At 56.6% G+C, this 26,848-nt stretch overlaps 7 protein-coding genes across 7 annotated transcripts; 1 reads left to right on the top strand and 6 right to left on the bottom strand.

Moving 5' to 3' along the window:
* Nucleotides 1-190: 190 nt before the first annotated feature.
* On the bottom strand, nt 191-2,011 carry L226DRAFT_538281 (uncharacterized protein). Its single transcript, XM_067681462.1, has 3 exons — nt 1,038-2,011; nt 877-974; nt 191-810 (listed from the first exon to the last, which is right to left on the bottom strand). The coding sequence occupies exons 1-3, from the start codon at nt 1,834-1,836 to the stop codon at nt 505-507; spliced, it is 1,203 nt and encodes a 400-aa protein (XP_067531724.1). The 5' UTR covers nt 1,837-2,011; the 3' UTR covers nt 191-504.
* A 1,623-nt stretch (nt 2,012-3,634) lies between these two features.
* On the bottom strand, nt 3,635-4,283 carry L226DRAFT_538280 (uncharacterized protein; the record flags this gene model as incomplete). Its single annotated transcript, XM_067681461.1, has 6 exons — nt 4,096-4,283; nt 3,976-4,034; nt 3,911-3,920; nt 3,806-3,837; nt 3,716-3,745; nt 3,635-3,654 (listed from the first exon to the last, which is right to left on the bottom strand). Coding segments are annotated over exons 1-5 (288 nt in total), but the record flags the coding sequence as incomplete, so codon positions are not given.
* Nucleotides 4,284-4,555: 272 nt separating this feature from the next.
* On the bottom strand, nt 4,556-6,418 carry L226DRAFT_562460 (uncharacterized protein; the record flags this gene model as incomplete). Its single annotated transcript, XM_067683505.1, has 9 exons — nt 4,556-4,673; nt 4,733-4,747; nt 4,914-5,110; nt 5,164-5,465; nt 5,514-5,645; nt 5,706-5,834; nt 5,883-5,963; nt 6,012-6,188; nt 6,254-6,418. Coding segments are annotated over 9 exons (1,314 nt in total), but the record flags the coding sequence as incomplete, so codon positions are not given.
* Nucleotides 6,419-7,285: 867 nt separating this feature from the next.
* On the bottom strand, nt 7,286-8,305 carry L226DRAFT_574158 (uncharacterized protein; the record flags this gene model as incomplete). Its single annotated transcript, XM_067684990.1, has 5 exons — nt 7,286-7,360; nt 7,428-7,673; nt 7,737-7,951; nt 8,044-8,081; nt 8,139-8,305. The coding sequence occupies 5 exons, from the start codon at nt 8,303-8,305 to the stop codon at nt 7,286-7,288; spliced, it is 741 nt and encodes a 246-aa protein (XP_067531721.1).
* A 621-nt stretch (nt 8,306-8,926) lies between these two features.
* Nucleotides 8,927-13,117, bottom strand: L226DRAFT_513548 (uncharacterized protein; the record flags this gene model as incomplete). The annotated part of the gene is made up of 11 exons (XM_067678372.1): nt 12,753-13,117; nt 12,617-12,693; nt 12,316-12,549; nt 11,837-12,260; nt 11,463-11,775; nt 11,047-11,404; nt 10,704-10,971; nt 10,295-10,650; nt 9,770-10,232; nt 9,335-9,708; nt 8,927-9,274 (listed from the first exon to the last, which is right to left on the bottom strand). Exons 1-11 carry the CDS (start codon nt 12,766-12,768, stop codon nt 8,927-8,929), a joined length of 3,231 nt encoding a protein of 1,076 aa, XP_067531720.1. The 5' UTR covers nt 12,769-13,117.
* An 856-nt stretch (nt 13,118-13,973) lies between these two features.
* On the top strand, nt 13,974-21,609 carry L226DRAFT_615672 (carbamoyl-phosphate synth). Its single transcript, XM_067686808.1, has 10 exons — nt 13,974-14,395; nt 14,459-16,344; nt 16,397-16,585; nt 16,652-16,984; nt 17,038-17,216; nt 17,272-18,802; nt 18,863-20,758; nt 20,813-21,215; nt 21,267-21,337; nt 21,390-21,609. Exons 1-10 carry the CDS (start codon nt 14,023-14,025, stop codon nt 21,423-21,425), a joined length of 6,897 nt encoding a protein of 2,298 aa, XP_067531719.1. The 5' UTR covers nt 13,974-14,022; the 3' UTR covers nt 21,426-21,609.
* Nucleotides 21,610-22,382: 773 nt separating this feature from the next.
* On the bottom strand, nt 22,383-25,398 carry L226DRAFT_209458 (xanthine/uracil permease). Its single transcript, XM_067672900.1, has 11 exons — nt 25,133-25,398; nt 24,997-25,077; nt 24,905-24,934; nt 24,825-24,842; nt 24,538-24,759; nt 24,056-24,135; nt 23,877-23,998; nt 23,553-23,709; nt 23,292-23,490; nt 23,173-23,236; nt 22,383-23,118 (listed from the first exon to the last, which is right to left on the bottom strand). The coding sequence occupies exons 1-11, from the start codon at nt 25,163-25,165 to the stop codon at nt 22,409-22,411; spliced, it is 1,716 nt and encodes a 571-aa protein (XP_067531718.1). The 5' UTR covers nt 25,166-25,398; the 3' UTR covers nt 22,383-22,408.
* Between the last annotated feature and the right edge of the window lie 1,450 nt (nt 25,399-26,848).

The raw sequence follows: 26,848 nt of genomic DNA, 5'->3' as shown, positions 1-26,848 counted from the left end.
GGGCAAGCTCATTAGACATCCGCGTTTGAGACCGTGTTTGGCACGTGACCGTGTCAACCTGCTCAATTCACAGCCCTGGGGGTCTGAAGATCTGATCCACAACGTCAGTTTGCCTCTCCTGAACTACCAATGGTGGAGGAGAAGGGTAGTGACTCAAAGGACGCGGTCGTTGAGCACGACTCTGAAGAATGCGTGATGCAACAGTATCTGCGTTCGACATCTTGCCCTCGCCCATGGGTACTACTACGTGTACAAGGTAAGTACGGGTTTGGAACATTACGTTGTACAACTACTCATAACGTTGATGCAATAAGAAAGTCCAGGGTAAACATCGGGGTCACCACATGCAAATCCACAGAGATAGTCATCTCACGTAACTTGTAGGTAAACGAGCGTGTCTCCCGCGTTGTCGACCATCGATCCGCCCAGCAAGGCCGGCCGCGCAGCAGCAGCAGCAGCAGCAGGAGGCAGGCAGCAGGCATCCTGCAGCCTCAGAAGTGGGTATCAAACAGGCGAGTCATTCAGCTTCTCCCTCTGCTTCCTTTGCACTTTCATGTCGTCGCCCACCCCCTCGAACTCGTTCCCCATGATCTCCTCGAACCGCCGCCGGTAGCGATTGATCATGTCGTCGTGGTCCGGGCCGATCTTGTGCCCGTGGTCGAGCTTGAACGCCTCGCAGTCGCGGATGAACGATTTGAGGTCCTGTGCTTTGCGAGTGGAGTCCTCGGGCTCTCCGGAGCCGCGCGCTTTCGCGAGGTAGGACGCGGCGAGAGTCGACATGCCGCCGAGGACTGATGTTGCGATGGACGTCTGTTGACATGGTGCAGGGACAGGTGAGTTACGCGACCTCGAAATTGAATTGTACGCAATACTCACCTGTCGTCCTGATGTGGCTGCAGCGACACCGGTGGTAAGTGCCCCGAGAATGACCTGTGCGCCTATAGCGACGTTCAGAGCATAACTATGCACCCTCGCTATAAGAATGCGGATGCATTGATTGTCAATGCGCGATCCCTCTAAGCCCGGACTGATCGTACCTCGTCCTTCCGCCTTCACTTTTTCCTCTCTGGCAGCCTCCAGCGTAGGCTCGATCCGCTCCCCCACGGTCTTCTCGGCGACAATCGTTGTCACTTGAGACATTCTCCTGTTCACCGGGTTCTGGCCCATGGTGGGCACATTTGGCACGATCCAGTCGATGCGCGGCTGCGACTGTCTCGACATCATCGCTTCTGGATTGAGCTCTGCGCCATAATGCACCGGGTCCATGCCGGTTGGAGTGGCGGGCATAGTCCTTGGGAGGGGTACGGGGTAGCGGCCCTCTGGCATGCGCACCGTTCCGTGGTAGCTCGCGGCGCGATCGGGGCGGCGGAGGCTTGCACTGCGATTGCTGGGACCGTAGTGTCCGTTTCCACCCCCGTTGCCGTTCCCATTCCCGCTCCTGCTGTAGATGCTCGGCTGGCGGCCGCCTTCCGGGCCAGACGAGCCCGTCTCGTGCTTCTCCTCCTCGTCCGACTCCTGGATCAGGCTCTGCGTAGGCTGCGGTAGCCGAGATGGCCCTGCCACTGCGTTGCTCGTCGTCTGCGTGGCTGATGTCGGCTGCGCGTAGCTAATGTTCGAAGGCACAGGGAAGAGCGGAGGAGTCTGTGGCGCAGGAGAGGAGCTGAGGGCCTCTCGCGACGTGGTCGGGGAGGGCATAGCGATAGGGACCAGAGGGACGGGCTTCCTGAAGGATGCGGTATGAAGGACTGTGGGCGGGGAGTCCTCGTGGCCACCGTGTGGTGGCTCGCCGGGGGCAGACTGGGTGCTGGAGTCCTGGCTGCTGCGAGGCGGGTCCATCGTGCGCGAACCTGGCAGTGGAGGTGTGCGTGCGGGGCGTCCGACATGTTCTTCCTTTGTGGGGAGTTATAAAGAAAGGGGACGCTGGGGGCGGCATTGTGCCCCGCTGCCGGAGGACACTCGCGAGCTGCCAGAAGCGAGCTCAAGCATGCTTCCATTGGACCTGCTATATCTCAGATCTGATTGTAGGCACGCGGTAAGAGCTATGCGGTCGCGGGGACGGGTCGCTCGTTGCCGTTCTTGCTCGGGTACTAGGCGAGATGCTGAATGCGACCGCTGGCCTTACTTGGACCTACAACATACGAGACGCCGCCAGGCATCTCGACGTCTGGGTGCGGGAATTGCTGCGAACGGAGGGTGTGTCAATCTTGTGTATACCAGGTGCGCTTCTTCCGATTCGAGAGTTGCTGCGCACCATGTGACGATCGCCCTATCACCGGCACGGACGTAGGAAGCACCAGCGCAAAGTGAACTCAATCTTCGAGAACCGGGGCCGGGGTGTTCGACTCCAGACGCCTTCTCTCACCGACCGATTTCCTCGGCCGTGGCACCTGTGGAATCACTGTCAACTTGCTCGGGCCACTGGTGCATATCCATGTCTCAGATGTCCACTTGGTGTGTGTCTTGACGGACATCGCCCGACATTCCGCTCTGCGCCCACGACTTCCCAGAGATCGGCGAGGTCGTGATAACAGGCGTTGCTATATACCGTGGGTGGCGGCATGCTCATTATATCGGCAGATGGCTTTATGAGGACCCTGGCCCGATGGAAAGCTACTGTTGGCTACCGGAGAGATCATTCAGCGGGAAGTTTGGTGCGCTCCGAATTGACAGGATGCCGTGTTGACCAGTACAGTATTTGGAATAGCACTCAGGAAGGGCGTCCTTCACCTGTAAGGACGCTGGTCGTCTTAGCCGCAACTTAGGCTGTGCGCGCTTCGATATTTCGGTACGCATATGTGCAGCATTCTATTCATGCCCCCAAGGCTCTGCGTACGCTACTATAGCCCCCGTTGATTGTGTCGCATGACGGACAATTCAAACGTGTGCGTTGTCTTTCACTTGGTATACGCGGACTTACCGACTGATAATACTAGTTCTACAGGTGGTGGATAGTCTAGCATGCATGGTTCTGCTCAGCGCTCAGTTCCGGTGTCATCGTCGAGACGGGCGTATTGCAATATTCTCGCCTTGAAGCAGCAATCGCTTGCCCCGATTTGGCTCGAAGCTTGCAGGGCTTCGTGTTCTGAACGCGTGCGTCATCGGTCTCAGCCTGAACACTATATACACGGCCCAAGATTTGGTTGGCTTCAAGCGACCTTAGACGCTGAGTGACTTCAAGCCAAACGAATTTCGCTTATGTTGCGCTTGGGATCGGTCAGCCTGGAGCTGACCATCAATATTTTCACTGGGCGGTGACCGCCGTTTGGCATGAAGGCAAACGTCTACTCAGGCAGGTGACCAGGTTGGGGCCTGGTCTGCTTCATATTCCGATACAGCCCGACGCTACTCGGGCCATTGCTTCCGGTTCCTTCCTTGGTTCCCTCTCCGATACTTATACGCATGTACATATTTGATTCCCAATATACCGTAATGACATCGCGGGCAGTACTAAGACAGATGAGAATGGACATCAGTCGGAGTGGTGTGCGCCATCCCAACGCGTGAAAGCGTGCTCTGGCTGCAAAGCCGATATTAGACTCTGAAATACAAAGAAGTGAGTCGCAGGACTCACTTAGGATACTGGCGCACTGGCTGCAGACGAGCCGAGCTATCAGACGAGCGGAGCGATAGTAGCATGTACAGTGGTGGACAGGTCAGGATGCGGAATGGGGTGACGTGAGCATACCAGTAGAGAGGCGAATAAAGGCGGACGTACCAGCTGCATGACACACCATCGGACGAGAGCCTATGGGGCAGTACAACGGTCAGCGAGAGCAGGCATCGAGGCGATAACTGCTACACTTACATGGATAAACAGGATGTGCGAAGGGCAGGTAGCTGTAGAAATCGACAGAAGCAGGGATGAAACGTCATCATAAGAAGTGGCTAGGCAAGATCTGAGCTGACGTACCAGAGAGGCGCTGATGGTAGCGAGTCAGAAGAGAAACTCAGAAGAATTGAGCGAGTACGCGATACCATCGTTCAAAACCAGGGGTGCCGGAGAGGAAGCGCTTCTTGAGTGCCTCGTAGGAGCCCTACAAATCGCAACATGAGCACACGATGCACAAATGCATCATCCTGGCCAGAGCGACGCACCTTCTCGCTAGCAGGGCTGCAGTTGGACAGAACGTTGCCAACCATAAGTCGGTTGACGAACTCGGTGTCCTTGCCGGTCTCCTCGTTCATCTCCATCGGCTCGACAAAGCTGATCACACGCGCGTACTGACCCGCACCGCCAGACTGCTTCTTGTGCATGCAGAAGAAGTCCGCACGCTGGGTGACCGTCTCACGGAACGCGATGCGCGACCTGCTGGTCGTGCACTCGACTGTGTACTCATGCTTCATACGCTCGCGTTGTTGGATGATTGAAGGTATTGAAGGAAAGCAATGGGCTCACCTGCAGCCAATGTGCCCTAATTCTCCAGCGGCATCCACTCAAATGCACGAGCGACAGAACTTGACCGGAATAGGGGCTGGGAGCGAGGAGGAAGGGCTGCACAGGATTGTGAGTACAAGAGTGCCAAAGGAATGAAAGCGACAAGAACACAAACCTTACCAACAGATGTGCCGGTTGAAGAGATAAACGGTGGGCACAAGTTTGGACGGAGGATGTTGATGTTCGAGTGCAAAGTTCAACATGGCGTTGGCGCCGGCAGGTTGCGCAATGGTCACGACTGTCACAACTGTCACATCATACGCAACGCAAAGATCTCCGTGTGCTGGTCTCGCGCACCACGGTCTTTATTGGCTATATTCAATAGACATGCAATTCTCTATGTATTATACATTGTACTGAGAGTGCAGAGGAGTACCTGTTCCCGTACTTCAACTCCAGAGAGAGGCACGGGAAGGGGTGCTGGCAGGCGAGAAAGCGACCTGATCCTCGTCCGCGTGCTCCGTGATATTGGACGTACCGGGATTCGAAAAGGTATGCGTAGGAGTACTGAGGCTAAGTGGAGTAGGAGGAGCAGTGGCGGTCACCTGAGTGCTGGCCGGGGTAGAGAGAGATGTTGCCGGCGGAGGCGTGACTTGCATGGGGATGGGCGGGAGAACTCCGCTGGTGCAGCGGCCAAAGACACGCCGATCGCGCGCGACGGTGTCATCAATGTAGCTGTCAAACCAATCAATTTTCTCTTCTGCAGGAAATCGGCATGTGTGACTTACGAGCGCCACTGAGGGTCCTTCAAATTGTTTCCCCAGCTTGCAACAGTAAAGTCGATTCGGCGATCGATCTTGGACCAGAAGTCCTCACCTTTCGGAACCTTGCCAACCGTGGGCTTCAAAACCGTCTCTTCATCTTCGCGCTGGCGCTTCTTGGGGGGAGGGGCAGTCGCATCATCAGCCAGGAGGTCCGAGAGCGATGCGGGACCGTTGCCATCGGGGTCCGGACCATCTTGAGCAATATGCGGTGTTGCGGGCTCTACGGGCTGCATGGTCTGGAATAGCTCCTCATACGTCCAGCGACGCTGTATAAAGCTCAGCCTAAATGCCAAGGAAGGGGGAGATAGACTTACAAGTAGCGCAATGCGGATCTGATACTCAGTCTTCAGATTCGTCCCAGCACCCCCCTTCTTGAAGCGACCCATGATATCCCAGGTCGCGTCTTCGAGGGACTTCTTGCCCTTTCCGCAAACACTGAGGATTAGCTGTAAATAGGCGAGGTCAATACATTGCTTGATGCATGTAAGAACTTGGAGTGTCCTCACCGCCTCACGCAAGGACGTCCGAGCATTCGACGCCGCTTTCTTGACATAGGCATTTAGGAGTGCCTCGCGGGATGGATTGCCGAAGACATCCTTGATGTCCAGCCGTTCCTTGTGAAGACGAAGATATGCCTGATAATGTGGTTAGCATGAATCACGAAGATGTACGGAGGACTGTACCATAACGTCCATATGAATGGTGGTGTATGCGGGCTGATCGTGTTCTACTATGATATCCCGTGTTTCAACCTTGACAATAACCTGAACGAGAGGTCAGGAGATGTAGATCGTTGTAGTAGTACTACTCACCTTGAGCTCTGGAGGGACAACCCATGCGGTCCCAAGATGGTTCTCTACATCGCGAAGAAGTCGCATGAAGCGGTCGAGGTCGACGTACTTCTTCAGGACGTGATTGAGTATGCGGTATTGCGTAGCTTGCTGCCAAATAAAAAGCCGGATAATGCTGTCGTCCTGACCGGATGCAAGCTGAGAAATATTCAGCTAGGTTAGCAGAGCGGAGCGACGGTCGAGTTGAAGACGACTACGCTCACATTGACCAAGGACTTGAGGTCGTCGAGTTGTTCCGCATCGAGGCCATTGGCCTGCGCGACACGCTCGCACCATTGCCGAGTCCGAGCGGTAGCTTGGGCAACAGGATCCTCATGCACAGAGGCATTGGAGGTCATAGAGATGGAGGCGTCGTATGTGAAAGACATGGTGGTGGTGACGACTCTGTAGGACCGCTGAGTTGGAGCAGTGGTGTAGAGCTGTTGAGAACGAGGGGAGATGTGGTGGACTGGGGGAAAATTAGCGGATGGTGCAGCCTTAAATACACCGAGACGACACATGCTTATATAGTGACGCGACGCAATCGAGGTTTTGTTGAATGCTTTCAACAAAACGCGATCGGTGAGTAACGTGACCGTATCTATGTGGCGCAACACGGTCAAGAATGGACGCACCCGCCGCTATGGACTGGGACCTGGAACGAGAGCCGATATGTGCAATGATCTGACGAGACGGGCATGAGATGAGTTGAGCAGGACTGAGAGAGGAGAGAGGTTACGCAGGGGAAGGCCCGGCAGGGTGTGCCTCCCAGTAACGTACTCTTGTGCGCCGCATAGCAGCGAAGAGACTGCCTTTGTCGCCGCCGTCTAGAGCATGAAGAAACAAGTGCTGAAAGTCTTGAATATCTGCGAAGGACTGTGGGTCGCACTGACAGCTGAGAGACGAAGATATCAAGGCAAGGCTGAAATACTTGAAGTCGACTCAGGATGGTGCTGCGCAGTCGGCGATGTCGAATCTGAACGTTGTCATATTTGAACTCTAAGCTAGTCAATAGTTACATGAGCGGTGTACATATTTCCAGGGCGGGTCGCGAGCGTGCCCTCCAGCGGGCTTGTCGGGGGAGGGCGCGTCTGGTATGTTCCAATATTGCATGCATCTCCGGGAGCCCTCGTCCATGATGCAGAGCTTCGTCACGGTGATGAGCACAGCCAGATGCGCTTTGACATGGGGACTGGAGACGTGCAGGCGGGTGGCAACTAGACACCCTGGAATCGAGGACGACACGGGTATCGTGATCAGCGCGTGGATGACATGGGTGCCGCGATCAACACAGAGAAGTGTGGTGAAAGGGTATTGAACGTGCGGAGCAGCTGACGCGTCAGGAAGGTAAACACAAGTGAGCACACATACAGCTGGATAACGAGTTCCTGTACGCACCTTGGGATAGTGTAGCAACAGATGAAAGGTGAAGTTCGATAGGTCGGTCATGGCTTCGCATGCAAGTTTCGTGCCGGAGAGAATGGCTCTCGACAGCAGGTCAACTTGCTTGCCAATCACCTCGGTGATACACGGTGACTTGGACTCGACAAGAGACCTGATGAACGTGCTTGCTTGGAATCGGGACACGGTGGAAAGGAAGAGGATGCGAGGCACAAGGAAGATGCGTTCGGGAGTAGTCGTCTTCTAGAAGACGGTGAAGGGCACATTGACACGACGTACATAAACCAGTGTGCAAGAAGCACCTACCTCGAGCAACTCGACTGCGAAGTCGCCGCCGGAAACCTGCTTGTTGATGAACGTGACATGGGCCCTGTCGACAAGAAGCGTTGCGTTCGCGATACACCGAAGTGCCTCGTTGGACGCGTCTGGGACATGCTTGTACAGCGAGAGCAGCACGGACAGGTTCGCAGAGGTCACGATGAGCTCGGAGCCGGGGGGTTCTTGCCAAGGGACTTTACAGCCTGGAGGGCGGGGGCGGCATCTATATGCAGCGGATTGAATGCGCTCGGTTGGGACGCGCCCAACAGCGAAGAGAATACGTTCAATGACGCACCTTTGGAGGAGAGCCTGCTCTTCTTGCCGCCGTGTGCGCTGGCTTGGAGAGGTCGTCGAGAATTGTCGGGATCAGCTCGCAGCGTTTTGCATCACCAATCATGAGCGGAGGGGCTATCAACACGCGGAGTGAGCCCTAGATGGATAGGGGGACGTAATGCGCCGGGGGGCTTGCCATCTGTGATCGACTGGAGGACCCGGGCAACTTGTGAGCGTGGCGAGGCAGCAGAGAGAGCGGTGTGTGCTTTGAGTAACTTGAACATGGGTGTCGATGGGCGACGAAGGAGAGGGGGGGGGGTATGGAGAGCCCCAGAGAGGGAAGAGGACGGAGAAAGCCACGGCAAAGAGTGTGGAAGTTGGCGGTAGCTGCGGGGTCATCTGGGCATGTCGTACACGGGTTGGGCATTGCGGGTCTTGTGAGAGGGGAGAGAGGGGGACAAGGAGTGGGTGTGGAGAAGGGCAAAGGTCTGTCGAAAGAGTGGCTGAAGGGCGGGAACAAGAAGTGCAACCAGCGCTATTTCGGCTGCAATGGGCGACACGCGATCACGGAAGCGCGCAAGGTGGAAGGGGGAGATGGGCAGGGTTGTGTACCGATTGTACAGTACATAGGCACTGTACAAGATGTACAGTACGAATTATTAGGATGTCAAGGAGGTGCGAAAATATGTAAGAAGTCGAAGACAGTCAAGATGGAGGCGGGACATTGCGCTGCGGTGAGCGCGCCGATAGCAAGAAGGTCTTGACTCTTCGCCATGGTGGGGTTGCGCCACGCCTTGAGTAAGGGCTGAACAATGTCGCGTTGAACCAGGAGGTTGACTGCGGCTGATGCAGGGCTCAGGTCGGTGTAGCCAGGGGACTGACAAGAGCAACACGATCGCCTGGAGTCATTGCCCTCGATGCCCTCGTAGACGTTCATCTAAATGCACACTACCGCGCACAGATCGGGACTGTTTGCATTGGGAATCCTGTGCTTTCTGACCATCGATCTCGGCCTGAGCTCCTGTGAGGATTGCGTTCTCTCGGTCTAGCGGCTCGCGCTCCAAGCGCAGCTGTTGGACGTATCGCGCATTACGCATCTGGTTCGTATTCAGAAGTCGGTCAGCGGGCTCCCGATGCAACATGGCTGGCTGGCTGGCTATGCGTTCTCGCTCGCTGAATCGCGGGTTGCGTGCGTTGTCTGTGCACATGTGCGCTGCGCAGTTGTGCTGCACGTTGACCGCACAGATAATGGTCTGAGATAGCAGTATGTTAGCGACTCAGCCAAACCATGGTATATAATTTTGAAATCATACCTTCGGATCTGCAGTTAGCCAACCAGCAGACTGAAGTCGGGGCAGACCGTACGTGTCATCAAATCCAACACATCTGTACTGCTCTAGTAGAGCAATGTCTGCGCGGTTTTCCTGCGCGGCCTCGGAGCGATCGAGCTGCAGGATCTCGTTGATATGTCCGATGGTAAGGGGACCGAAACGTCCTGCAGTCTGTGTGCTGTGGACGAGAACCCAATTCCCAGGCTGGAGAGGCTCTCCCTCCCTCCCAACCACGCTCGCACACTTCGAGACCAGGTGATGTTCAGAGCAGAGAGAGTCGGACTGTCCTTGAGTGTGCGCAGCAGTCAGAGTGGTTCCGAACTTGATAAGCACATTAGAGGTGAGCTTGCAGGTTCCTGTGACCATTTTGAGCGGTCAGAATACCGTGATTAATGGGTTCCAGGTCGTCCGCCTTACCAGGTATATTGGGCTGTAGACAGCGCTCGTCCGGGAGCATCGAACGTATGACATCTTCAGTTCCAAATCGTGGCTGCAATGCTAGAGCCAGAGGAAGAGGTCCTGCAGTCCGCCATGCCTCAGGGTTGTCGTCGTAGTTTGATGTCGCTGAAATCGAGTTTGCACGACTCAGTTCTGGGTCCAGAAAAGCTCCACCACTGAGCAGATGACGGTTGCGGTTCGCACGAGCAAATGCCCGTGCGATGTCGCGAGAGGGAGCTTGCCTATTGCTGTGTACACTCTTCCCTCTAACGACCGCATTGAAAGACTCGAACCCTTCAGTCGCGAAGAGAACAGCGGGCCCGAACCGGCGAATGTGAGGGACAAGGTGTCTTAGTATGTGGAACTTCGGCTTGTTGAACCAGCGAGGCGTCCATCGGGCGGTACAGTCCAGGAAATAGTCGATTGCTCGCTGAAGGCGGTTCTAAGATATCAGGATTAATCAGAGCCCATATCGTAGTGACAGCAGTACTGAAGATAACGCACAAGATGAGCTTCAAGGTCGTCAATTTCAGGTTGCCATATCAAAGGCACCAATGCAGACAGGGCCACCCATGAGGCGTAACACACCTTTGGAACGAGATCATAGAGTACAAAGGGTGCAACCTGGCTGATTGCCCGGAAGTCGCGACCTGTTAGTGAGCCGGCATATGTGACCAATGTCTCTCCGCTGAGAGGTGCAAAGCCTAAGCCTGAGACGTCGAGAGAGGACAATCGTGTCTTCAGAAGCTTCTTCTGTCCATCCGAGAGACGTGCAACCGCATCGCGCCAGAAGTACTTGAGAAATCCTAGCAGTACGACATGAAGGATCTCGACGGGAGTGTCCTGGTGTGGGTCGAGATCTGTTCACATTGTTGTGAGATAAAGACAGAAGTAATTCAAATATTCAACGCACCTTTGATTCGCCATACTGGGCTTATAACATTGTTCGGAAGCTCAGTCCTTACGAACATATCCAACAGCGACTGCTTCTCACTCCGAGAGCCCTTGAGAGTGCGCCCATATGCAAACAGGCGTTCACTGAAGAACTCCTGAAAGGTGTCCTTCACGCCGGTGTTTGTCTTCAATTTTTTCGACCGTGTCATTCCGCCAACTGTAGAGGCATCTTGAAAGATCTCTTGCAGGGTGCGTAGAGTTGCGTCCTTTGTTCGTGGCTCATTGAACTATCAATACCATAGGAATGCTCATCAACATAAACATACTGTGCCGGTGAGAGATGTCCGAACAGAAAGACCTACCCCTAGAAAGCGACGTGCTCGATCTACAAGCTCCTGCATCGTCTCCTTCCGCTTCCCTTTCTTCTTCTCCGAGCTCTGTGAATCAGCAGAATTATCTGAAGCGACAGAGCCAGCTCGACTTGCGCTGGCTTCGGACTTGCCAAGACCTGTAGTACCTGTAGTGTCAGTTGGATTATCAGCAGCCTCATGCCCGTACACCATGCAATTCCGACAGAAAAATTTGCCCGCAAGCCCAATATGGCATGCAAGCTCGCTTTGCATCGGGTTGTCACCTAGAATTGCAAGGACCACAGGGATGACAAGCACCATCTCCTTTTCGGCCACATCCCATGCCCAGAACCCATCGTTCTGACCTCTTCTGCACACAATACAGTGTCAGAGTGAGTAGGGAAGTACCAAGGCCAGTAACGACTTACTCAAGATCCCCGACGATACCATGTAGCATCTCGAGGGGAGGGGCGGTGTTTGAGGTCGAGAGGAAGTGAACATTGGCCTCCTGTTGGGCGAGCTCGCGTGGCAGCCCAGCAGCAGTGAACAGCCAGGAGTTATGCTTGTTCCATTTCTTGGACATGTTTCCCGATGTGTCGTCACAATAGAGCCACATGGGAAACGCGACCACGCGATGGCATCTGTTGTTTTTCATCGCTCGTGCGCGCCAGGGGTTACCGCATGCTGGGTTCGTATATGTCCATGGGTGAATACCATTGTCTCCTATGGAAAGTTTCCGGCCTGCCAAAATCCAATCAGAGTCAACACCAGCATCAGCGCAGTATAATACTCGTTCACATACCAAGAATCCTGCGGGGATCGGGCGAACGATCGGTTGCATGTGTCTCGAGCAGAGCCGGAAAAGACAGTGAGAGCGATGTAGTCGTGAATCGGACATGCTCAAACTCATGAACAACGTAGCTCCGAGTGCCATCATGGAATGTAACGGCATGGGTTCTCCATCCCTCCCCAAACAGCACCTGCACGCCCGAGCCGGATGCACTTGCGCGTGTGTACCATCGGAACGGAATGATGACCTGGCCATCTATCAACTTCGCTGGCTCATAGACATAGTAGTCTTGAGAGCCGACTCGAACCATCGGGGTCGCGATGTCTGGTGAGAGCTCATGGAGCCATCGTGATGCCTGCCAGCACTCCTTGAGCTTCTGCCCCGCATCCTCTGGGTAGAACCGCAGATGAGGACGGATACGGGGATTTGCCATCTCCTGCATCTCTCTTTCAACAACAGCGACTCGACGCGATTATTGATGTCTGACTGACCTGTGCAAGGAGGCTCTCTAACGCATTAACGTAGTACACATGCCCGAGCGGGCCCTTGTGGCGGATCGACCCAATGCCGCACAATGTCTGCAGCATGTCATCCAACGTCTTCAGCACGAAAAGCGACGGGCGTTGATCGACCCCGAGGACGTCCATAGCCCACAGGATTATCTGCATCTGGTGGTCCGAAAAAAGCGATCGCGGCAGGTGTCGCAGGATATCCAGCACGCACGTCTGAAAGGAGGCTCAGAGTTAATAACATAGTGACATTGCGAATTGTCATGAATACACAGCTACTCACCTGCTTATCGGGCCATGGGTACCACTCAGGATCTGCCGGCGCATTGCGTGAACGCCTTGTCCCTGAAGCGAGTGGGTCTGTAGCATTGTGAGTGATCAAGGTGCACTACCACAACGCCAAGCCTGAGGTTCCGTACCGAACTCGTCTTCCATTGCCAGGTGAGGATTATCCTCATCCGAGCACTCTACCGCCTCCACGTCTGAGTCGGAGTCCCCGTACTCCCCAACAAGCCATCCCTCAAGCCTCGCGGTGAGCGAAGACAGTGCCGCCTGCGTCCGTGTAGGTTCAATTGACCCGCCGAGCTCATGAGATATCGTGTCCCAGTCGATCTGCAGGTTGTCCGGCGAGACCTCTGCACGGCCAGAGTCTTGTTCATCAGGTGAGTACGGCGTTGCCTCGTCTATCGCGGTGCCGACATCCTGGAGTACCCTGGCTAGGGGCCCAACGACTGTCTCAACGCTTACTCCGAGGGGCGGTGGCAGCGCGGTACTTGTTGACGCGATACGCGAAGCCGTTCGAATGTGACGCTCAATCGCACCTTGGTGGGTATCCGTTCCCTCATGTCTACGAGCATGCCCAAAGCTGTACCAGTTCGGGGTTCTGCACGCGATACACCTCCACTTCTTATGATTTCGCCCCTCACCCGGTTCCCACCCTGATTCACTTCTGTTAGCGCTGTCTTGCAACCCAATGCCCGGCTTGGAACTCACATCGCGAGTCGAGTTGTGGATCCTCGCGGGTGAGTCGGGAGATTCGGGATTGGACTGCCATGGTGCTCGCACGGACTTTCCGAAGGGAGAGAGAAAGAAATCGATTGGGACTGCCACTGGTGGCCTTCGGCCGCCAGTCGGCGGATACAAGTCATATCAACAGCAAGTACAAAAAAGGTCAAGCGGACGCCATGGAACGTGGAGGAGGTCGAGACACCGTTCAGCTTGAAGCTCACTGGCTGGCGGAGTCCGCCTCAAGCCAATACGCGGTTTAGGTTTGAGCGGAGCCACTCGATTTCGCTCGAAGCCGGCCAGCGCTTACCCCGGTCAGCCTGAGGCCAAACGAATCTCTGGCCGTGTAAGCCAGGAGCACAGGGCTCAGAAGAATGAATCCTCCTTCTTCCGCACTTCCACTGCTCAGTCGCGCTCCTTACAGTGCTCACTCGCCCCCAGGCGCTACGGCTACAGCCAGAGTTCGATGTTCAAGGTTGTATATGACCCATTAGAAAGTGTCACGCATACAGCCCCGTTCCCCCTTCGTGAGTGCTTACCTCGTGCTCTCATTGTTTCCCAGCCGGAGGTATATTCGCGGGCATCATAAGCGCTCTCGCCAAGTGTTTCCTGATGTAGACTAGCGATGCGATCTGGCGAATCCGATCTCAATCGCGATGCACGTGACTGCGCTTTTCGGTTTTCATGAGTGCGCGCGAGACGCTTGTTCTTTTTCTCTTCCTCTTCACTCGAATCTCTCTCGGAGCGGGCGAGCGAAGAGGAAGAGACTACGACACACCCCGACACATCTACGACTTCGTCAATTCATTCTTTTCACCATTCGCCATGGCTCAGTCGAACCCTGCCCTCAAAACTAACGTCGCTCGTCCCGTCCTCGCTCGTACTGCCTCCAACCACCCCAACGGGTTTCCGGAAGCCCCCATCGCCGCGACGCTCGCCCAGGATGAAGTTCTCCTCAAGGACGCTGTGCTAGAGCTCGCGGATGGTACCGCTTTCCGCGGCATCAGTTTTGGAGCGGAGGGCAAGAGCGTTGCTGGAGAATGTGTCTTCCAGACCGGTGCGTGTTTTTTTTTGCCCCATTCGTCGGGCCTCACTCACTCTTACACTCTGATTGGCGTAGGGATGGTCGGATACACGGAGTCCTTGACGGACCCCTCCTACGAAGGTCAGATACTCATCTTAACCTACCCGCTCATTGGAAACTACGGAGTGCCCCCTCGTCCGGACGCTGCCTCCGTGGACGATGTTCCTCCCGACTTCGAATCCTCTCGCGTTCACGTCTCCGCTCTCGTCGTGGGCTCGTATTCCGAAGACTACAGCCACTTCCTTGCCGGCTCCTCGCTGGGCCAATGGCTCAAGGAGAGCGGAGTTCCCGCCATCTTCGGCGTCGACACTCGCGCACTCACCAAAAAGATCCGCGAGAAGGGATCGATGCTCGGGAGGATACTAGCGAGGCGCAATGACGCGCCGCTTGGCAGACGTGCGTCACTGATGTCCCCCTCCGTGCCGGCGTCTCGTGCGCCGTCTCCCCCTGGCGCGGTCGCTACTGCGAAGTGGCGGGAGGACTACGAGGATATTCCCTTCCATGACCCGAACCAGGAGAACCTCGTCGCGACAGTCTCCACCAAGACCCCGCGCATCTACAAGCCGGTGGTCGAACCAAAAATGCACCCCTCCGGGTCGCGCCCTCTCCGCGTGCTCGCGGTTGACGTCGGTATGAAGTACAACCAGATTCGTTGCTTCACGCATCGGGGCGTTGAACTGAAGGTTGTTCCCTGGGATTACGACTATCTCGCGGACTCCGAGGAGCCCTTCGATGGTCTCTTCGTCTCTAACGGACCTGGCGATCCGACTTCGGTCGCGCCTGCCATCGAACGTCTCGCGCGCGCCATGCAGAAGGCGGACCGGCCCATCTTCGGTATCTGTCTAGGGCACCAGCTGCTCGCACTTGCCGCGGGCGCCAAGACGTCGAAGATGAAGTACGGTAACCGCGGGCACAACATCCCATGCACGGATGCGCTCAGCGGTCGCTGCTACATCACGAGCCAGAACCACGGTTACCAGGTCGAGGCTGTGTCTCTTCCCGAAGGATGGAAGGAGCTCTTCCACAACGCGAACGACGGCAGCAACGAAGGCATCTACTGTGTCGACAAGCCGTTCTTCTCGGTGCAGTTTCACCCTGAGTCCACCCCCGGTCCCCGCGACACCGAGTTCTTGTTCGAGGTCTTCATCCAGAACATCATCGACTGCACGAAGACCGGCAGCCTCTTGCCGATTTCCATGCCTGGCGGTACCAAGGAGGAGAACGAGAAGCGTACTCCTCGCGCGGACGTGCAGAAGGTACTCATCCTCGGCTCGGGCGGTCTCTCCATCGGTCAGGCCGGCGAGTTCGACTACTCGGGCTCGCAAGCGATCAAGGCGCTCAAGGAGGAGGGCATCTACACCATCCTCGTGAACCCGAACATTGCGACGATCGCGACTTCCCGCGGGCTCGCCGACAAAGTCTACTTCCTCCCTGTTACTCCCGAGTTCGTGCGGAAGATCATCAAGTACGAGAAGCCGGACGGTATCTACGTCACGTTCGGTGGGCAGACCGCGCTCAACGTTGGCATCAAGCTGAAGGACGAGTTCGAAAGCCTTGGCTGCAAGGTTCTCGGTACGCCCATCGACACCATCATCATGACCGAAGACAGGCAGCTCTTTGCGAGCGCAATGGCCGAAATCGGGGAGCGCTGCGCTCAATCGAGCACTGCGACCACGACTGAGGAGGCCGTTGCTGCTGCGAACACCATCGGCTACCCAGTCATCGTGCGCGCTGCGTACGCCCTTGGCGGACTTGGATCAGGCTTCGCTCAGAACGAGCAGCAGCTGAAAGCCCTCTGTACCAAGGCGTTCGCGACGAGCCCGCAGGTGCTGGTCGAGAAGAGCATGAAGGGCTGGAAGGAGATCGAGTACGAGGTCGTCCGTGATTGCCGCGATAACTGCATCACGGTCTGTAACATGGAGGTATGTCTTGCAGTGACGTTTTGCGACCAGCTCTTGACGTGCATTTGTACAGAACTTCGACCCGCTTGGCATCCACACTGGTGACTCCATCGTCGTAGCGCCGTCGCAAACTCTCTCGGATGCCGACTACAATATGCTGCGTACCACCGCGATCAATGTCATCCGTCACCTTGGTGTCATCGGCGAGTGCAACATCCAGTACGCGCTCAATCCTACCTCGCGCGAGTACTGCATCATCGAGGTATGTCCCCTCCTTCCTTCCTTCCTTCTGGTCGCTAGACGTCCTGACTGACCTTTCCCCCACCAGGTCAACGCTCGGTTGTCTCGTTCGTCTGCACTCGCGTCCAAGGCTACTGGCTACCCGCTCGCCTTCATCGCGGCCAAGCTCGGTCTCAACATCCCGTTGAACGAGATCAAGAACTCAGTGACGAAGGTTACCTCTGCGTGCTTCGAGCCTAGCTTGGACTACGTCGTGGTCAAGATTCCTCGCTGGGACCTCAAGAAGTTCAACCGTGTCAGCCGCTTGTTGAGCAGTAGCATGAAGAGTGTTGGTGAAGTCATGAGCATCGGTCGGTCGTTCCAGGAGACAATCCAGAAGGCGATCCGGGCTATTGATGATCAGTTCTCTGGCTTCTGCAAGGTAAACCACTCTTCTTCCCCGCCCTCGGATGGATGTCTAACGTTCGCTTGTAGAACGACTTCGTGGAGGACATCGACGAGGAGTTGGTGAACCCTACCGACAAGCGCATCTTCGCCATTGCTACCGCGTTCCACCGTGGATATAGCGTTGAGAAGATCTGGCAGATGACGAACATCGACAAGTGGTTCCTCACCAAGCTCCAGTCGATCTTCCATATGGAACAGCGCCTGTAGTACGTGTTTTGCTAATGTCGAACTGCTCTCATACACTCATCAAAGCTCCCTCAGCCAATGCAACATCAACTCGATCGGTTCGGCGCTCCTGCGGCAGGCGAAGCAGCTCGGGTTCTCCGACCGTCAGATCGCGGCCTGCATGGGCACGACCGAGCTCGCTGTCCGCCTTCTTCGTCAGGAGTCCGGCGTCGCGCCGTTTGTCAAGCAGATCGATACCGTCGCTGCGGAGTTCCCGGCGTTCACCAACTACTTGTACACGACGTACAACGCTATCGAGCACGATATCACCTTCGACGACTGCGGTGTCATGGTCCTTGGCTCGGGTGTCTACCGCATCGGTTCCTCCGTGGAGTTCGACTGGTGTGCTGTCCGTGCTATCCGGACCCTCCGCGAGAACGGCCTCCCCACCGTCATGGTCAACTACAACCCTGAGACAGTCAGTACCGACTACGATGAGGCCGACCGCCTGTACTTCGAGAACATCAGCTTGGAGACGATCCTGGACATCTACGATACTGAGCGCTCGCGCGGTGTCATCCTGTCGATGGGTGGCCAGACCCCGAACAACATCGCGCTGCCGCTCTACCGCCAGAACGTCAAGATCTACGGGACGTCCCCGGAGATGATCGACACTGCGGAGAACCGGTTCAAGTTTTCGCGGTTGCTCGACGAGATTGGCGTGGATCAGCCGCTCTGGAAGGAGCTATCGAGCTTCGACGAGGCGCACATGTTCTGCGAGAAGGTCGGATACCCGGTCCTCGTGCGCCCGTCGTACGTCTTGTCAGGCGCGGCAATGAACGTCGTGTTCAGCGAGGACGACCTGAACAGCTACCTCTCGCAGGCGACGGCGGTCTCGCGCGAGCACCCGGTGGTCATCACGAAGTACATCGAGGGCGCGAAGGAGATCGAGATGGATGCGGTTGCGAAGGACGGCAAAGTCATCATGCACTACATCTCGGAGCACGTCGAGAACGCAGGCGTGCACTCGGGCGACGCGACCCTCATCCACCCGCCGCAGGACCTCGACCCGGAGACCGTCCGCCGCATCGAGGACGCCACGATCAAGATTGGAAACGCGCTGAACGTCACGGGGCCGTTCAACATCCAGTTCATCGCGAAGAACAACGAGATCAAGGTCATCGAGTGCAACCTCCGCGCTGCCCGCTCGTTCCCCTTCGTCTCGAAGGTCACGGGCATCGACGCTATCGAGATGGCGACGAAGGTCATGCTCAGCATGCCGGTGGAGCCGTACCCGCACGTCCCTCTCCCGCCGGACTACGTCGGTGTCAAGGTCCCGCAGTTCAGCTTCAGCCGACTCTCAGGAGCGGATCCTGTGCTTGGTGTGGAGATGGCGTCGACGGGCGAGGTTGCGTGCTTCGGCAAGGACAAGTACGAGGCGTATGTCAAGGCGCTCATCTCGACTGGTATCGTCCTTCCGAAGAAGAACATCTTGTTCTCGATCGGTAGTTACAAGGAGAAGCTGGAGATCCTGCCCTCGGTCCAGAGGCTCCATGCTGCTGGGTACAACATCTTCGGTACGTCCGGCACTGCGGACTTCTTCACGGAGCACAACGTACCTTGCAAGGTCTGTCCATCTTTGTCGTATTTTCCTCTGTAGCAATATTCGCTGACATGGCGACACCAGTACCTGGAGATCTTGGGCGAGGACAGCGAGCAGAAGTCCGAGTACTCGCTGACGCAGCACTTGGCGAACAACCTCATCGACATGTACATCAATTTGCCATCGAAGAACCACTACCGCCGCCCGGCGAGCTACGCCAGCAAGGGCTACCGCACGCGCCGTATGGCCGTCGACTTCGCCGTCCCGCTCATCACGAACGTCAAGAATGCAAAGCTTCTTTTCGAGGCGCTCGTTCGCAAGATGCCCCTCGAGGTCTCCCCGGTCGACTTCAAGACGTCGCACGAGACGCACACCTTCCCGGGGCTCGTCAACATCGCGAGCTTCGTTCCGGACGTTACTTTGTCGGGCGAAGACTTCGTCAACGCCACGAAGGCGTCGATCAGCGGCGGTTTCGTCACTGCGCTCGTCCTGCCAGTGGGTCTGCAGACCAGGATCACTAATCGGGCGTCTCTCGACAAGGCGGCTAGCAACATCGCGGGCTCGGCGTACTGCAACTACGCGTTGAGCATCACCGCGTCCTCTGCGAACGTCAATGCTCTGGACGACGAGCTCGAGGCAGGGGTAAAGGCTTTGTTTGTGCCTTTCCGGTATGGGGAGCCCGACAGCCAGATTACCGCTGCCGCTGCTCACTTCGCGGCATGGCCCTCCGAGAAGCCTATCGTGACCGACGCTCGCGGCGCCAACCTTGCGCCCATCTTGCTTCTCGCCGACCTTCATAATAGCTCGCTTCACGTCACCAACGTGCAGACGAAGGAGGACATGCTCTTCATCGCTCTGAGCAAGGCGAAGGGCCTCAAGGTCACCTGCGACGTTGCAGTCTACGCGCTCTTCTTCACGCGCGAGCAGTTCCCTTGGGTAACGTGCCTGCCGACGCTCGAGAACCAGCAGTACCTCTGGAATAACCTCGATGCCATCGACGTCTTCTCTGTCGGACGCGTACCCTACGAGCTTGCGACCCAGCTCGGGAAGGAGGCCTCGGCGGCTTCGGGTATCGAGGAGACTTTGCCGCTCCTGCTCGATGCCGTGGCTGCCGGCCGCCTCACCTTGGACGATGTCCGCAAGCGACTTCACGACAACCCCTTGCGCATCTTCGCTCTGCCAGACCAGGGGCATACCAACGTCGAGATCATCGTCGGACGCAAGTACCAGTTCCAGAAGCGCAGCCATTCGTGGTCTCCTATCGAAAACACGCTAGTCAACGGCGCTGTTCATCGCGTACAGATCCACGGACAGACCGCTTTCCTTGATGGCGTTCTCTCGAGCGCGCCTTTGGGCAAGGACCTCTCCGCCGCGACTATCAGCCACCAGCCTGCAGAGCGCAGAGGCTCCATCTCGGGCGCGAAACCGGACGTACAGGCGTTGACTGGGCGGGTCCCCGCGGAGACTGTTGTTCCACCATTGCAAGCCAGCGCGGCCTCTTCCACCTCTCTGGCGCCTGTATATGGGCCCGTATCGAGCATGCAGATCTTCAGCCACCTGCTGCCGCATCCCGCCTTCAACCGCCGTCATATCCTTACAGTGAAGCAGTTCGGCCACAAGGATATCCACGACCTCTTCACGCTCGCGCACGAGATGCAGCTGCAGGTGGAGCGCAACGGTACCCTCGACATTCTCAAGGGCAAGGTGCTTGTGACGCTCTTCTACGAGCCCTCGACGAGGACGGCGTCGTCGTTCGACACTGCGATGAAGCGCTGCGGTGGAGAGGTGGTCAACGTGCATGTCGACTCTTCGTCGGTCCTCAAGGGCGAGACGCTCCCGGACACCATCCGTACCCTCGGGTGCTACGCCGATGCGATCGTGATCCGCCACCCCGAGGTCGGCAGCTCGCAACTTGCGGCCAAGTTCTCGCCCGTACCCATCTTGAACGCTGGCGATGGTATTGGAGAGCACCCTTCACAAGTAAGTGACATCGTCCTTCTGTCATGAGCGAGATCTCTTACTGAACAATCGTAGGCCCTGCTGGACATTTACACCATCCGTTCGGAACTGGGTACCGTGAACGGCCGGACGATCACCATGCTCGGTGACCTCAAGAACGGTCGCACCGTCCACAGCCTCGTCACCCTCCTCTCCCTCTACTCCGTTCGGTTGAACTTCGTCTCTCCGCCTTCACTCACCATGCCCGCCAGTGTTGTCTCTGCCGCACGCAAGGCTGGTATCCCTGTCTACCAGTGCGAGTCCCTGGAGGAGGTACTCGGAGACACTGACGTCCTGTACGTCACGAGAATGCAGAAGGAGCGCTTCAAGGACGATGCGGAGTGGCATGCGGTCAAGGACGCGTACCGTGTCGACCACGCGCTTTTGTCTCGTGCGAAGGAGGAGATGATCGTCATGCACCCGCTTCCGAGAGTCAACGGTGAGTCTCCTGCGCGACTGCCCCAAATCTAACTTGCTCACTCCTCTGCAGAGATCGACCCGGAAGTCGACTTCGACTCTCGCCGTGCCGTATACTTCCGGCAGATGCGTTATGGCCTCTTCGTACGTTTGCGTTTATTCTACATTATGCATCACGTCTGACTGCTTCTTTCAGATCCGGATGGCGCTGCTGGCGAGCGTGATGGGCTGAGAGTTGAAAGCGAAAAAGTACACGTCGGACATCGAGCATAGTAGGCATTATCCAGCATAAGCATGAACTTTGTAGATTAGAACACCAACGGACGTACAAGACGTACATTGCTGCAGCAGATAGTCACCAATCGTGTACCACATCAATCAATACATTTATCTGTAGAACTCTATCAACTATCAACACCGTGAAGCGTTCGCCCAACCTTACCGCTGCCTACTCAGAATTTACGAGATGGTTGCGAACCAACGACACATGGTGGTACGAAGACTGTCTCGCAAGGCAGCAGGAGCGCACGGACGTCCACGTACGTCGAGCGGTGTGCGAGAGTAACATATCGCCATTGCCACCTGATTGCGACCTACCATTCTCGCGCCTGCAGGCGTAAACCGCCTACTCGACTCGCACAACGCGAGACAACACGCAGCGTGAACCTGGAGAGAAATTACAGCACTTTTTCTTTGGCAGCGACACTAACTAGTACTGGAGCAAACAAGCAAACAAGCAACATGGGGAACCCAAACAACACCATCCTACAGTACTGAGAGTACACAACGTGAACAAGCGAGACGGCCGCATGTGTTTAATATGTACTATTAATTGTGGACGGACGAGTGCAAGACGAGTCCATATGGGCATTGGAGCTCGGACGGTGGGTGAGTGGGTAAGTTCGGGGGAGGCTAATTTTGTACAACATCGCACCGCCGGAAAGGAGCGAACAAGGTATGGTACTATGGCAGGTGCACTCGAGGGGCGTATCCAAGATAGGGTAGCTAGCAGATATTCACATTACGAACACGAGCGGTTCACGGAGCATGGCGCGGGGTTTGCGAAGGACCCAACAAGTTTGATGGCGGGCTCGCGAAGTCTATGCACGACGCGAAGGGGGAAGAGGAGCAGGAAGGAAAGAGTCCGCCGCCGCATAAGTTAACGAATCATATACGACACGACACGACACACAAGCGCCAGGGGCAGCCAGCACGTTATTGCCGCCCCGACGGGACGTGGTTGACCTCGGACATCGTGAGGCTGTCCTTGGTATGCGAGCGCTCGTCGAGCGAGGGCGACTCGCGCTGCTCGAGCGGCACGTCGTTGTCCGCGTAGCCGCGGCCAGAGAGCCGGATGAGGGCCTTGACCCAGCCGGGGACGATCCCGCCCGGGGGGATGACCCACTGCTCGGCCATGTCGTAGCTCGGGGGCACGATGCGGCCGCCGGTGGCCTTGCGGATGATCCACGCGCCGCCGTTGATGAGGACGTAGGAGATGATGCCTGCGATGACCCCGTACGCGATGTTGTACGTGAGCGGGATGATGATGATCGTGAGGAAGGCGGGGACGGCGTCGCCGACGTAGTCCCAGTTGATCTCGCGCGCGTTGCGGATCATCAGCGAGCCGACGATGACGAGCGCGCCGCCTGTTGCCCATGGCGGGATCGACGCGAAGATGGGGGCGAAGAAGACGGACACGAAGAACATGATGCCCGTGACCATCGCAGTGATGCCGGTGCGGCCACCCTCAGCAATACCCGTCGCGGACTCGATGAAGGCTGTGACGGGGGAGGTGCCCATGAGCGCACCCATCGAGATGGAGAACGCGTCGACGCAGTAGGCGATAGTCGAGTTCTCGAAGTCGAGCGTAACCGGGTCACGAAGACCAGCGAACTTGGCCATAGAGTACAGAGTACCGGTCGTGTCTGCGCAGACGTCAGCAAACGCATTACATACATAGAACAGAGGCAAAGACTCACCGAGGATATCGACGTAGAGGAAGGTGATGAGTGCATACCATACACGGCCATTGCCATAGGAGTACTAGAAGGAACGTGTCAGCATCACCGCTTGGTGCAGGTAGATAAGGAGTACTGACGTCAAGCGCGTTCCCGACATATTTCAAGGGCCAGAAGGTGACGACCTTCTTGAAGAAGTCGAATGAGGCGTTGCCGGCGTCGGTATGCGGGAAATAAGTGACGACGGTCGTGCGCGGCCACGAGATGATGGACGTGAGGAAAATGCCTATCAGGATCGCACCCTTGACGCGATAGAGCATGAGGAACACAGTAAAGACGCTGTCAGATAGGCAAATGATATCAGCGCTCCAGCGCGCGGTCATACACTCCAAGGCACGTACCCGCCAACGAAGATACCGAGCCACATCGTCGGGCTCCGCATGACCTTAGAGTTACAGTAGTATTGGAGATCGTCCGAGAGGAAGTCTTCGGGCTTGCAACCACCAAGGCCAACGAAATTGGTGGTGTCGCCACCGACGACGAAAAGACCGCCAGACGCTAGAAGGTAGCGCGGTTAGCACTGCTACAGCATTTCAGATGTCAATGGGGGAGCCAGCCGTAAGTGCAGCCCAGATAGCGGCGCGACCCATGCACACGCGACCCGGTGCCTAGGCTAGGTGCACAGCCGGCCATAACTATCCCCACTGAGCGAGAGAAAGACTCACAGAGACCAACGAATGCGATGAAGAGACCAATACCGGCGCCGACAGCCATGACGAGCGACTGGGGCATAATACGCGCCAACCATTGACGGAGACCCAAAAGCGACAGGAAAAAGAAGAACCATCTGGTAAAAAACGGAGTCAGCGTCGGAGAACCTTGGAATTGAGACCTGCACACTCACCCTTCCATGAAGACTGCAGCCATCGCTTCCCTATACGTGATGAAGCCAGTGCCATGGAACCCAACAACCGAATATGCGAGCTACAAAGGTGTAGACTGAGTCAGTACGTCAAACTCCATGTATGAGCCCCAATGCATTTGCTGTCACCCCAGAACAAACCCGATGAGACTACCGCATACAGTGACCACAGGCACGATATCAAGATTTTGTGGAAGGACCAGAAGCAACGCATATATGCAGCTCCTACCGCCGCCTGCAGAAAATAAGCGGCAGCCAGAATAGACTCCACATGAAATGCTGTGTTCGAGCAGCGAAAATGGACGCTACGTGCCGAGCGTGACGCAATCCTCCGCCCGCCTGTATTGGCTAGGTTGAACAGTGGCGGGTCCGGGGGCATGCTTTGGCTGGCCTCTCGGCATGTCCATATGGGGGAACGGGAGGGATACGGAGTGCAGGGGGCGACAACAAGAGGCAGTACTCACATAAGCGTTCAAGCCCAAGCCAGGGGCCATTCCAACGGGCAGGTTTGCGAGCGCACCCATCAAGAAAGACGCGAGAGCGGAGATGGCAGCGGTGGTGGTGATGAGGTCGCGCTGGACATCATTGACACATGCCGAGTAGGTCGGATCGGTGACACAGCCGTCGTTGGTGGGACACTCGCAAGGACCTCCGGAGTCCTTCAGGATGGACGCGTTCACTGAGATCTGGGGAACAGAGGAGTTGTCTTGAGCTCAACGCGCATATATGCAGGTGGGGATGTTGTACGCACGATGTACGCCATGGCAGCCTGTTCGCGGCGGGGATTGATGAGGACTCGTGTGACATGCAAGAGCTTGCAAACGTACTCACCCATGTTGTGAAGCCAGCGCGGATTTCGGTCTGGCATCGTCGTCGTCGTCGTTAGCGAAGCCGCGAAGGAGTGAGAGAAGAAGGCGACGCACCAGGAACCGAGACCCTTCACGCTCCTTCGGGTGACCGGAACCCTCGAGGCGGAAGTGCCTTCCAACGAAGGAGTCCGCGACCTGGGCGAGAGGGACGATGAGGGGGACGTCGGAGACGACGAGGAAGGGGACGCACCCGGGCATTCAACCTGTCTATGAAGCTGACCATGGCTGAAGCGTGCAAAAACGCAACAAAGAGATTGCGGGGGTGCGCGCATGGGGCCGGTGGGCATTTTATCTGGGCTCATCATGGTCCTCGATAAGGGCTGCTAAACTTTTCCCAAGCTGCAAGATCCACTAGCGCAAAATTCCAACAGCCGCCCGCCCATGACAGACTCGGCGTCTTCCTATCCCCGGCTTCCGCTCCTCCGCCCCTTCCCCATCTCCCCATGCCACCAACCGCGACAGAACCTCGACAGTTCATGAGACCGCCCAAGCACAGTCGCGACTCTCCGAACAGGTGTGTTTTGCGGAAGAGTGCAGCATGAATTGTCAAGAATTGTCGAGAGTCGTCTCCACGAGGATACCGATCGTGCTAGCGCTGGATCGAGAAGCCCGATCCAGCCGTGTCGATCTGTGCAGCGATTTGACTGGTCTGGCAGCCGTCCCCTGACAAAATGCTTGCGAGTGCCTGTATGTGCGTGGTTCTCAAGCGACCTGCAGTGCTACGTAGATTGTTCCTGACCACATATGCCCTTGGCTTGCGGCCTCTTGCGGCTGCCTGCGGTTAATTGCTCGTTATCGCACTCCAGGCAGCATGCATGTGTCAAGTGGCAGACCCGATGTTCCTCGTCGGCCTCGCCCACCGGCTATCGGACGGAAGTCAGTACAGCTTGCGGATGCACTAAGTACGTGGACCGGTTGATGGTCCGCGTCATGATCTTTTGAGTTCGCCTTCTCTTCTTCTAGCGGCAGGGGCACGTCGTGCACGCCACGACCTCACTTCGCGAGCGACGCGCCCAGCACCACTGCTACTTATTAGTCTCTTGCCTCCGAGAGCACACGCCTTTCCTGATGAACAACCTACGTACCCCTCATCACCGTCGGCTCGCAAGTTGAAACTCGACCACGACGAGGCATCCGCGCGAAGCCTGAAATCATGCCTTCTAGCCTCCAGCCAGGTGTGGGGAACGGTTACATACGTGCTTCTCGGGCATCTGATGTTCATCCCGCGAATCTACAATCATTCTGCCGCTTGCGTCTGAAAACGGATCCCCCAGCTGGGACATACGGAGCCTTTGAACACGACCTCGCATCACCACATGCGCATCTGCGTCTCTCCACTCGCATTTGCAACTATATGCATCAAGAACTTTTACTTTCTTGAGCCGGAGATTACGGCGGCAAGGATATGTAGCAGTGCACTCTGCGAGTCCACAACGCCCTGTCTGGATCCTGGAAGCAGACCATACTTACACGACTCTGACAGATTGCATATGCTCGCCTCACACGAGCAACGACTCGCCGTGCGCGGCACCCACGGCTCCATCAGCTTCCAAGTTCCCGGCGGCCACCGAAGGAGCCCCCGGAGAACCGCACGATCGACTGAGCACGCATGTCGGGAAGACGACCAGGTCGGTGGCACAGTGGCACAGCGGATGCGGCATAGTACCAGTCTGGTATAGCTCGCGCACCGGCGTTCCTGGGAGGCTCGTGCCGGCGGGAACATACGTGCATGCGTGCAGCGTGCTTGTGAGCGAGCGGGAGAAGGGCCAAGGCGGCCAGAGAAGTCTGGAAGCATATGCTTCGGCTGTTGGTCAGAATACATCGTAGAAGACAGAACTAGAGTCTAGAGTCAAGAAGACAGAAGACGAGATGGGGACGAGTGTATGTATTGGGAAGCCGGGCTGAA

Source organism: Lentinus tigrinus (assembly GCF_003813185.1).
Source record: "Lentinus tigrinus ALCF2SS1-7 unplaced genomic scaffold L226scaffold_31, whole genome shotgun sequence".
Lineage (NCBI taxonomy): Eukaryota > Fungi > Basidiomycota > Agaricomycetes > Polyporales > Polyporaceae > Lentinus > Lentinus tigrinus.
The sequence above is the reverse complement of the archived record's forward strand: the minus strand, read 5'-3'. Positions and strand labels throughout refer to the sequence as shown.

Bases quoted from the DNA above. Each gene is read 5' to 3' on its own strand.
- L226DRAFT_209458 (XM_067672900.1), bottom strand. From the start codon at position 25,165: ATGGTCAGCTTCATAGACAGGTTGAATGCCCGG. The intron at 24,935-24,996 runs GTGCGTCGCCTT...CGACGATGCCAG, and splicing joins GTGAAGGGTCTCGGTTCCTG to ACCGAAATCCGCGCTGGCTT. The intron at 24,136-24,537 runs GTGAGTACTGCC...ACACCTTTGTAG, and splicing joins GCTTGGGCTTGAACGCTTAT to CTCGCATATTCGGTTGTTGG.
- L226DRAFT_538281 (XM_067681462.1), bottom strand. From the start codon at position 1,836: ATGGACCCGCCTCGCAGCAGCCAGGACTCCAGCACCCAGTCTGCCCCC. The intron at 975-1,037 runs GTACGATCAGTC...GCATTCTTATAG, and splicing joins AGTGAAGGCGGAAGGACGAG to CGAGGGTGCATAGTTATGCT. The intron at 811-876 runs GTGAGTATTGCG...CCATGTCAACAG, and splicing joins CAGCCACATCAGGACGACAG to ACGTCCATCGCAACATCAGT.
- L226DRAFT_615672 (XM_067686808.1), top strand. From the start codon at position 14,023: ATGAGTGCGCGCGAGACGCTTGTTCTTTTTCTCTTCCTCTTCACTCGA. The intron at 16,345-16,396 runs GTATGTCTTGCA...GCATTTGTACAG, and splicing joins TCACGGTCTGTAACATGGAG to AACTTCGACCCGCTTGGCAT. The intron at 18,803-18,862 runs GTCTGTCCATCT...TGGCGACACCAG, and splicing joins AGCACAACGTACCTTGCAAG to TACCTGGAGATCTTGGGCGA.